This window comes from Scomber scombrus, chromosome 10 (assembly GCF_963691925.1).
Source record: "Scomber scombrus chromosome 10, fScoSco1.1, whole genome shotgun sequence".
Taxonomy (NCBI): domain Eukaryota; kingdom Metazoa; phylum Chordata; class Actinopteri; order Scombriformes; family Scombridae; genus Scomber; species Scomber scombrus.
In genome coordinates this window covers 22,589,829-22,600,582 of record NC_084979.1, presented here as the reverse complement: position 1 = coordinate 22,600,582, position 10,754 = coordinate 22,589,829, and the positions used below count along the sequence as shown (strand labels likewise).

At 36.5% G+C, this 10,754-nt stretch overlaps 1 protein-coding gene across 1 annotated transcript; it reads right to left on the bottom strand.

Annotated features, from left to right (window-relative positions):
• Positions 1–600: 600 nt before the first annotated feature.
• Positions 601–5,743, bottom strand: LOC133987678 (polypeptide N-acetylgalactosaminyltransferase 6-like). The gene is made up of 10 exons (XM_062427121.1): positions 5,391–5,743; positions 4,461–4,633; positions 3,974–4,123; positions 3,458–3,692; positions 2,728–2,845; positions 2,431–2,631; positions 2,198–2,329; positions 1,414–1,515; positions 926–1,087; positions 601–714 (listed from the first exon to the last, which is right to left on the bottom strand). The coding sequence occupies exons 1-10, from the start codon at positions 5,741–5,743 to the stop codon at positions 601–603; spliced, it is 1,740 nt and encodes a 579-aa protein (XP_062283105.1).
• Positions 5,744–10,754: the final 5,011 nt, after the last annotated feature.

The following is a 10,754-nucleotide window of genomic DNA, read 5'->3' as shown; positions in this document are numbered from 1 at the left end:
AGAGTTTACATCCACATTAGTGGATCTGTGAGGCTGAACTTAGAGACTGCAGGGCTTTTATGTAAGTGCCAACATGCTGCACTTAGTAGGTAATATTTACCAGTTTAGGAAAGGCATGTAGATTGACATGAAAAAATGGCTCTATTTTTATTTTGTTACTTACTTTAAAAACTTTAAAATGAATCTGGATTAAATCAGTAGTTGCAGCCCTGAAATGAAAAGCATAGTTAAACATGGTTATCTTTAATGTAAATTATATAATTTGTACTAAATGAGCAACAAAAAACAGTGGCACTGGTCATTTCCTTTTACCTGCATTATCAAACACTTAAGGAGCAGCATATTTGAGAGAACAGACGGTGGTAATGTTCACCATGAAAAACAGTATAATCAGACTCATCCTTTAATTCAATACACACATGCCATTTGTGCACTGAAAGAAAGGCTGTAACATGATACCTTCCTTGTGTAACTTGAGTGAAACAATCAGGAGTAAAAATCCACAACAGGCATTTATTAAAATAGACATGAAAAAATCTGAACCTATCATTGAAGTGAAGCTAAATGCATGAGTCCATATACACAAATCCATGACTGGTGTCAGATGAAGACCCAGCTTTGACTGGCACTGGTAGATTTGCAGGTAGTCATCATCACGATTCCTCTTACTATTGTCAAACATTTTCCTGATGAGGGGTTCTTCAGACGGTGTGTCTGAAAGCAACAACAATGTAAACTTTCAATATCTTCCGGTGTATTTAAGAGTTTTTAGATTTTTAGATTTTTAGATTTAGAAACTGTGAAACAAACTTAGAGGTAGAATGTCAAGTATGAGGAAATAAAAAAACAGTATTTCCTTGTGCAACTGCAGATAATGGTGTAAGATCAGTTGCTGCAGTGGTTGATGTAGAAATGCGGGTAATACCTGTGTGAAGATCCATACTTGTTCAGGGGCGGCTTTGGTTACTTTCCCCCTCAGCTGACACAGTTCAAGAGACACCAGAGCTCTTCCAGGGGTTGCATGTAAACACAACTCAAACATGCCGGTGCTGAGCCGTAGCTCTTTCTGGGATGTGTACTCAAAATACTGAAAGTCACACAGACAAACACCGTATTTAAGAAAGGTAACATAATGTTTAACCTCATTATCAGCAGTACTTTTAAAACCGTACTGTAGTGTATGTTGATCTAACACAGTGGTTCCCAACTTTTTGTTATATGAGGCGTCATTACCAGTTGTGAGGAGTTCAACCAAAGAGTTTCTTCTCAATCGGAATAATATTTGGAGTCCGGAAGAGTTTAAAGTATCTGAACACAATTTCTTTTCCTTTATTCATGCGGTGACCACTCAGACTGGAGCGGTCTCAGCCTCCAGGTTGGGAACCACTGATATAACAGAAGTAGCTGACATACCTGCGCCCCACTTTCACTGTTGCATTTTAACATTTTAACTGGTTTCCATTGCTTAGTTTTCTTTTTCACATGCAGACAGCACCTCCAACCAGTGTTTTTCAACTTCAGAAAAAAATACAACACAAAATCCAACAGCAATTATCAAACAAAAATGTTAAAGATGCTTTTTTGGCAAGCGTGAATGTCTATGTAATGTATTGAACTATGTTTTATTGAAAACAATTCTTGATTGTTCATCAATATGCAGTAATATCCATATATAAGCAGTTCTTTTTTAACCTCACACTCAGATCTTATAATACAAGCCTAACTTTAGGCTGAAATAAACAACAATAATCACATTTAATATTAGGGGGGATTTGCAGCCATTTTAAGGTGCTAAACAATCAAATTGTGTTCCTCCTCATGAACATCCTTATGTTTTGACATCCGCATGTCCTTCAGAAAGAAGGACAGCATTGAAGAAAAGCTTGCCTCTTGAAATTGGCATGTTTGGCCTCATGTAGTATGTATTTTAAGGCATTTTAGGTTCAGAGGCCAAAATATGCAATGATAAAAATCAAATAGACAAATAGACTGACCACTGAGGCAGACTTATTACCACCTTACTTCTTAAAGAGCATAAGACTGAAAGTTGAGACCTTGATATGATTTATGTAATAAAACAAAACTCCCTCAGGCTTACATCATTCATATTTTCTGCATATTGTAAATTAAATATATTTTAGGACCACAAACTGTAATATCCCATAAAAGATGATCAAATGTTGATAAAGTAGATTACCTGTCCGTGCATGACAGGCCTGATATCAGGCACGTAGGCCTCTGGGTAAATATTCTTCAGGTACCAAGAGAAGTTCCTGCACTTTAATCTCTCTCTGAGTTTATGACGTGCAGTAATATTTCCAAATAAATTCTGAGGGGAAAAGGATAATATAAAAGTAACATATCGTGAGGTAGGTCAGCATCATAAATGTGAAATGACTCATAGTCTACTGTAAAATTGAACAACCCAACCTCTTTAAATATGGAAGCAGCCTTTCTGTTTGCACGATAGAGGATCCGTTTGTAGTCGTCCATCCAGACCTCGGCCAGGCGGACCAGGTTGCGGGTGATCACAGAGATACCATTGGGGAAGGTGTGGGGGCTTTTTTTGCGGAAAATGTGCCCTACAACAGAACAAGGAATAATCTCCAGCTGACCTCCACATTGCCAGACCTACAATAAACAGGACACACAACACAAAGTTACTGAAGCTGCAAAGTGCACTATATGCACAGTATATATGTCTCTAAAACACTGGAGACCTCTTACCCTGAAAGACATTTCCAAATTCTCCCCTCCCCAGAACTCCATCTGGTCATCATAACTCCCAATATGCTCAAAGTATGATTTGGATACAGAGAAAAGACCACCAGCAAAGGTAGGGGTTCTACAAAATTAGACATAAACCAGCCACTATCAATGACCATAAATGACACAAGAATACATGGTGTAAAGAAATGGCTACCTGCGATACTGCAATTGAGTGAGTGGAAACTATCAAATTGCACATTTGTGCTCATTGTTGAAGTGAGATGTAGAAGAAAGAAAACTGATTTTCTGCCATGGCAGTTTTTGCTTCTTTTTTTTTTTTGCACCACTCTTACTCATTTCATCCATTCTTCTAATTAGGTGCATAACATGCAGTGTTTGGTTTACCTAAACGTTAAGGAAGGAAGAGATTATATAAAAATGATGGTATAGCATCATGATAGTAGTAGTATATAAATGACTATAACTCAGTGGTTATGAGTCTGACTCAGTTAAAATTCTTCACAATTCGTCCTTGCAGAAAGCCCTAATATTCCTTTTCCAAAAATAACATATACCATCAGCAAATCAGAGTAATTGTCACGTATCACTATGTGTTTGATGCAGATCTGAATCCAGATGCATATTAAAAACTCAATCTTAAAAGTAACAAATTCAGATGATCCAAACAGGATTATACAGCATTGATGTAGGTGCTATCTGGATCTACAGTACGTGTATTTGTATCTACCTGATAGGGTGTGTTTCCTTCTGCCTTCGCTCCTCCTCCTCTTCAGGGACAACCTCCCATCCAAATTTGAGATTCCAGTCAAAATTCCCTCGAACGTGATGATAGGGTTCACGATGTGGTTTACTGAACTCTAGGTTATCTCGGTCAATAATGGTGATTTTTGGGCTCACCACAGCAGTAGGCTGTTCTGCTATCCGAGCTAAAAGAGGCTCCAACCATCCAGGGAAGCATTCACCTGATTAGGAATGTAGAAGATAGGAGCGACATTTGTTAGTCAGTTTAAAAGGTTTTCACAGTGCAGGGTGTAGCTATAGTTATATGGGTCAAATGTGGTGACTCTTGGCCCTCGTATTTTTTTTTATGTGTTACCTTCCAACTATTTACATATACTGTGTGCTCTAAAACCGTCAGAAAAACAACTTTAAACAACAGACACCTGTTCAAAATCTATTACAAAAACAAACAATTGAATGTTGCATGAACATAATGGCAAGCACTGCATTATGGGATACATACAATGGGAGTCCAGGAAGGTGAGGACCTGTCCTTGTGCAGCCTGTGCCCCCAACAGTCTGGCTGTGATCAAGCCTTTCCTCTCTCTCTGACGTAACACACGCACTATATTCAGCTGCTGCACATAATCATCCAAGCGAGTCTTCAAGTGATCTGGTAAATGATGGGAGGGAGGAATCCAAATAAGTTATTGTAGCTTTAGAGCAACACATTTTATCAGCCCAACAGACTATAAAATAGATAAAACTAGCAATAGCTCGACCAACTACCACAAACATGCATCAAATTACACATTGATACATCAGCCAATCTATTTTGTCATATAGCAACACTCACAGTGGCCATTTTTCTGCTTACTTTTAATACTTTAAAAACATTAAGATAATGCAGGACAAAAAATATTTTTTCAGTGCAGTGCAGTAAAAATCTATTATGAACAGAGCATTATGAGTGAATCTTTACTGTACATGCAGCTCTGTGAAGCTCTCACCATCTGTGCTGGCATCATCCACCAGTAAGATTTCTGTGAGCAGGGCAGCAGGAGCTGTGTGTAAGACACTGTAGACGGTCCGCAGCAGAGTGGACCAGGCCTCATTATGAAACACAATGATCACGCTGGTGGTGGGGAGGCCAGGACAAAGGCGAAACTTCTGTTCCAAGCAACTGTCAGGGCCAAACTGAAAGTTAAAGGACGATTCACAGTTTTAAAAGTATGTCTTAAAACAGTCAGTTGTTCATACTGACCATTAGAAGTTCCCTTTATAGTCCATTTACAATATAAGTGATGGCGGCCAAAAGACAAAAATGCCCTGAAAAGTTGATCTGAAGCTAACATGAAGGGTCAGCCATTCAAATTAGTCAAATAAAGCAGATATATTTCAACTTTAGTCTTTTTAGTGCCAAAGTCCCTCTTTTTGCTACTATACTTCCACCGCAGCTCAACAGGGAAACACAAGGAGATAATTTGATGCTAAAAATCTAAAAAAGTGGCAGATATCCACTTAATATGACTAACTCAGACTTCTGAACCCTCATTAAAGCTTCAGATGAACTGTGTATTTTGTCCCCCATCACTTACATTGAAAGCACATTTGAAGGGGATCTTTTAACAGCCAGTATGAACAGCAGGAATTATTACAGCAAGGAAAACCTCTTTCAGTGTTCAATTGGGCATCTGACTGATTGTTGTTTTAAGACTAACTTGAAAAATTATGAACCTATTCTTAAACAGGTATCAGCATGATCTACATTTCTAACAGTAAATCACATGAAAGTAAAAATGTATTATTTTTATTCATGAAGTAAACTAACTGGCAGGACAACTGCTAGTAACTCAGGACTGTCCTGATTTTTTGGGAAGCCTGGTCACCCTAGTTGTGACTTCTCTTCTGCAGAGATACTGAACAATGGGTTTACTCACTCTGGGTGCCGAGTGTCTTTCCCCAGATCACGGTGCAGGGAGATATGATCACTGGCAAACTGGTTGAACTGGTTTTTATTGAATCCATGTAACTTCTCTTTTTGTTCCTCAGAAGTCATCCAGCTTGACACAAAGGCTTTACCATTTGCGCCCGGGGCCCTGGGATCCTGGAGAGGCCTCTGAAGGTGAGGCTTGAGTTCCTGTTTACTGTAAAATCCAGGTGGACCACAGGTATGATGGTTTGATGATTGTGACAATGTTTTGTACACGATGTTGTAACGTAAGTTGTAAAGTAAAAGCAGAAAGCAGGAAGCTGCAACCTTTACTGGAAGGCTGAGTCGACAAAAATGCATGGCATGCAGAAGGAAGGACTGGCCTGAAATAAAGCTGAAAAGAGATTAATCAGCACAGAAAGCATAAAAAACTTTATAAAAGTACTGAATCTAAAATTAATTGAAACACTGATCAGCCAGCAACTCAGACAACAATTTAAGGTCATTAATTTTTTTCTGGCGTGACAATTATTTGCTGGTCTACAATTCTAATAACTATGACAGACGAGCATTAGAGATGCATTCAGTTTTCCTTGTGCTAATATGTAGACATTTCTTCAAACCAGACATCTGAAAACCATCCGTATCTACGTGATGAATGTACAAAATTGACAAATACAGCACTCATAAATACAAACGATACCCATACCAGTAGATTTGTGTGTTTCTTTCTATTATATGAGATGTAAAATGTAAAATGAATATTCATAGAAATGTAATCATTTATGAGTTGAAAGTATAGACCCCCTCTTCCTGTTTGGTTTAGGCCTACAGTAAAATTGAAAAATATATATGTTGTAAAATGAATAATTCATAGGTTTTGTGTATTATTTTTAAACATACCACACAATGTTTGTTTATTTCGCTTTACATGACTATAGATACAGGTTTCATATAACATTATACTAGTGTTTTCGCACATGTTTTGTAATCTATATCTAAATATTTAATGATATGGTACTTATATTTAACATTTACATTTTATAATATAAACAACAAAAATCACACATAAACATAACAGTACTATGCCCAGTGCTATGTATCTGTCACATATTTTATAAATGGTTTAAAAAACGTTTTAAATCAGTACTTACAATACTTTGGCTACAAGACATGAACAGGACCTTCCACTGGTGTTCCTGTTTCCTTATGGCACTTTTGTTTCAGTCATGACGGAACTACTGCTCAGGTGTTCATACAAACTGCTGATAGCCCTGATAGACAGCTGGTGTGCATCCATTAAACGATAACAGGAAGAACAATTAAACCTCACAGCAAAATGGTCTGTGGTTGTTAGAAATGATTGTGCTCAGTCCACAACTGTAGTTCCCCTACCAGGCATAGGCCTACACATCACATCAATTATTCACATTAGAGGTAACAATAGCTTCATATTTTCGCAAGTCTGTCTTAAAACAAGACAGATAGTCAAACTCAAACTACTCATATTATTATCAGAAAACTTTGTATTTTTGTCACCTGTATAAGAAATGCATTATAATTGCCATTTGAAGTAATTAATTATTACAGCACGCAAGAACAGTTAGCACGTGACTAGACTTGAAAAATAGTTAACCAACCCCTTCATGGTAAGATTTCCAAGTGGTAGCTAAAACAGTGATAACACTTGTGACCAAATATCAAATAAATTGTGTGATTATATTCACAGCCAGTTAGCTGTAGGTTTTCAGCCACAGAGAGCTATATAAAGCCAATTACTTCACAAATTAATGTGAGTAAATACATTATATACTGTGTATGGTTGAACCCATAGACTATAAAAAAAAAATTTAAAAAAGTATACATGTATTAAAAGATTATCTAAATGATGCATGTAATCACAAACTCACAATAAAATCTCCTCATACAGGCTTTGAAAACAAAATTAATGAGGTAAATCATTGAAGAAATGTAAAGTTCCACCTGAACATATTATAAAATGTTGTAGCCAAGAGCCCACTAATGATGGGGTCAAGTTCAAGTTGACTCCTCTGAGCTTCAACATCAAAATGGAGATTGTGTTTGGGAAACATCTCACACTTTGTGACATGACACTGTCTGATAGAACTTTAGCCTGAGGTCTGTTTAATGTATTTATGAGAGGTTAGACATTTTCCACATAACTTCACTGTACACTCTAACCCATGCATACAAACAATTAGAAAACAATGGGTAATGGGATACATACAGTATATATATCCCATTATGCTGTGTGTGTGTATATATATATATATATATATATATATATATATATATATATATATATATATATATATATATATATATACCATTTACACACCTTTACGGTTTATTTATTTATTTTTGTATTATTTAATTATTCCCTTTTGGTTTGTCACTATTTCTAAGGTAGATGAAGAAAACAAATATATGATTATTTAATTTATTTATAAATGTGTATTTGAGTTTAGATAAAATAAAACAAAATAAATTCTATAAAGAAAAATAACCAAAATGTACCCACTCACTGCTGTTTCAATTTCTTCTTTAATTCTGTGTTGACATGATGAAATTAAGACAACCAATGAGACGAACACGAGAAGCAGAAATAGGAGCAGAGTGCAGGTGCGAGGAATTTATGAATGTGCACGTGCCTCCTAATTATTACATAAATAAATACCTATAATTTCACTGCGTATCAAATGGCTTTGTTTATGAAATCACAACTATTCTACAATATGAAAGAAATGCAGAGGTTCCGCTTTACTCTTAGGAGTAACACTCACTATAGTAAGTACACCAAACCAGTAAACTGAAATATGTATCATAAAGATTCCTTTGGTGACCCATATCTCCTTTTAATGTCTGGAAATGTTACGGCTCAGATGTGGCTGAATACTCACTGTTACTCAAGTCTTCCCACTGCACCAGAAGGAAGTTCGTATTTGGACAGTTGTTCTTGGCTCTACTCAAGCACATTGAATATGGAATTAAAGTGCAGATTTTTTTAGCTTTGGGTGTGATTATGTCAACATCAAATGAACTAAAATTGTTCCCTATTTAAAGGTGTGTATCATGCATATTTCCAGGTACCCGAATTGGAGTGTGAAGAATTCATAAACTAAGTACCAAAGCAACCGGTCACTCTCAATGCACAACAGAAGTTGCAGAAAACAAACAGATGCTTTAAAATACTCAAGCTATATATCCATGTGTTGGGGTCCAAAAGTCTAAAATAATTTTCCCGTTTGAATGCTACATTATGGCAGTCTTCATCTTATATAAACTACTGGTGAGGATCCTCCACAGATGTGCTCTCAGCAGGAGTCTACTGATGACAATGCATGCAAAGAGAGATTTTTTTGATTTTTATAACCACAATTTATTTACCACTATGTGTGCTGTACAAAAGCACAATACATTGATACATACAGTATATTTACATAGGTATCAAATTTACATCAGCACCAGTCTGTTCTTCAACAAATGGTGAGTGTATTTAAAACCACAAATAAAGCCCTGCTTCATAATAACTTCTCCACATCTGATAAAAATGGTTTCTAACAACACAAATAGAGCTGTCGGGTGCAAGCACTCTGTAACAGTGAAACACTGTCTCTCTGTGGCTACAGAAGGGGCATTTTTCCTCTACAGCAGCATTAATAACAGAGACAAAGGAGTTCACTGCTACAGTGAGAGGGAGGGAGGGAGAGAGAGAGAGAGAGAGAGAGAGAGAGAGAGAGAGAGAGAGAGAGAGAGAGAGTCCTCAGGCCGTTTTAGCTCCTGTCTCTGCAAAGCCGCCCCCCTCTAAGCCCACTGTATTCTGATGGTCCGATTGATTAACTCCTGGAGGCTTCGCAAACAAACAGTAGTATTTCACTTTTTTTTCTTGTTCTTTACTCAACATGTTCTTTACTGTCAAATACCTCCATACATTTTTGAGCTGAAATCAGATCCAAAATGTGAAAGTTGACAATGTGAACAGCCCATGAAACAACAACAAAGGCTACGAGGAACGAAGGAAGAAATGGAGGTTAAAGTGTTCAGAGCAGGCTGACGCTCTCTGGGAACATTTTAACATATATTAACCTCAGTTTGACCATGTTTAACATAAACATTCAAAATCATAACCGTATTAAAATAACAGAACATCACAAAAAGCATCTTATGTCCACTTTAATAAATACTTACCCCACAGGTACAAATGGCTACAATAGTTAACCCAGTATGGATGTGATCACCTCTGAAAGCACAAATTCAGCTTTAACACATCACAGTCATTGTTTCATTATAATGACCCACAATTACTTTTCTCTTTTTTGATTGGTGGTGCTCCTTAGGGTCCAGTCCAGGCCCGTCACTGGCCTTTCGGTGTAACAGAGTGAAGGGAGGCTGTATTTACATGAGCATACTGCAAGTTTTGAGAGTTTTCCTCAGCTAAGCAAAGTCAGTTTTAGTTTGTTTTTCTTTTCATTTTTGTGTTGATAAAGATCTATTGCTGGTTGCATGCTGTAGATAGATAATCTTATTTTAGCCTGAGTCTTCCTCCTACAAACCTTCCTTATCACTTCCTCATGGTAATACTTTAACATGCACTGACAAAGACAGTAAATGACTGATTTGTCCTTCTTCTTTGTCATAGTCACATTATTTCAGGCAGAATGTTTAAAGTCCTCGGTTTCCATTTGTAGTCTTGAGAAAAGTGGTGTGATAAAGGTCACTGAAATGTAAGTACTGTCTGTGATTTATGTGACCTGCAAAGTATCTGCTTATCACCAGCTGGCACCTGTTCCCATCCATTTGCTGTAATAACAACAGGTGTCACATTGTATTCTCCACAGTTTGGATATTAAGTTGTTCTGTGTCTCCAGCGTCATTTCATTGAGAACCAATAACCTGTGCAGCATTGTGAATTGATACAATTGATAAATTAAACATGTTTAAGTAACGGTTAGCTATGGTAACGGTAAGTGAAGAAGAAGGGAAAAAAAGAATATATATATATATATATATATATATATATATATATATATATATATATATATATATATATATATATATATATATATATATATATATATATATATATAATCAATACATATTCACAGTTTCACTATAGTTGTGTGTTTATACTGTTATTTTGTTTGTTTTGTTACATTTGTTATTTGTGTATTTATTGAGTTATAGTTTAATGAATTACAACCGCAGCTTGTTGCCATGGTTACGTCTAAACTAACCAAAAGTTGTGATTTATTTACATGCTGTTACTCTCTCTCTGTGTGTGTGACGTGTGTGCGTCTTCGTTGTAAGACTTTTTTTCATCGTGTCTACTTAAAGGCGAACTGTTACACAC

What these genes read in the sequence shown, in the direction of transcription:
- LOC133987678 (XM_062427121.1), bottom strand. Translation starts at nt 5,743, where the DNA reads ATGCATTTTTGTCGACTCAGCCTTCCAGTAAAGGTTGCAGCTTCCTGC. An exon ending in GGATGATGCCAGCACAGATG is followed by an intron (nt 4,124 to 4,460) that starts GTGAGAGCTTCA and finishes ATCATTTACCAG; the next exon opens with ATCACTTGAAGACTCGCTTG. An exon ending in GGCCTGTCATGCACGGACAG is followed by an intron (nt 1,516 to 2,197) that starts GTAATCTACTTT and finishes TTTTTTCTGAAG; the next exon opens with TTGAAAAACACTGGTTGGAG.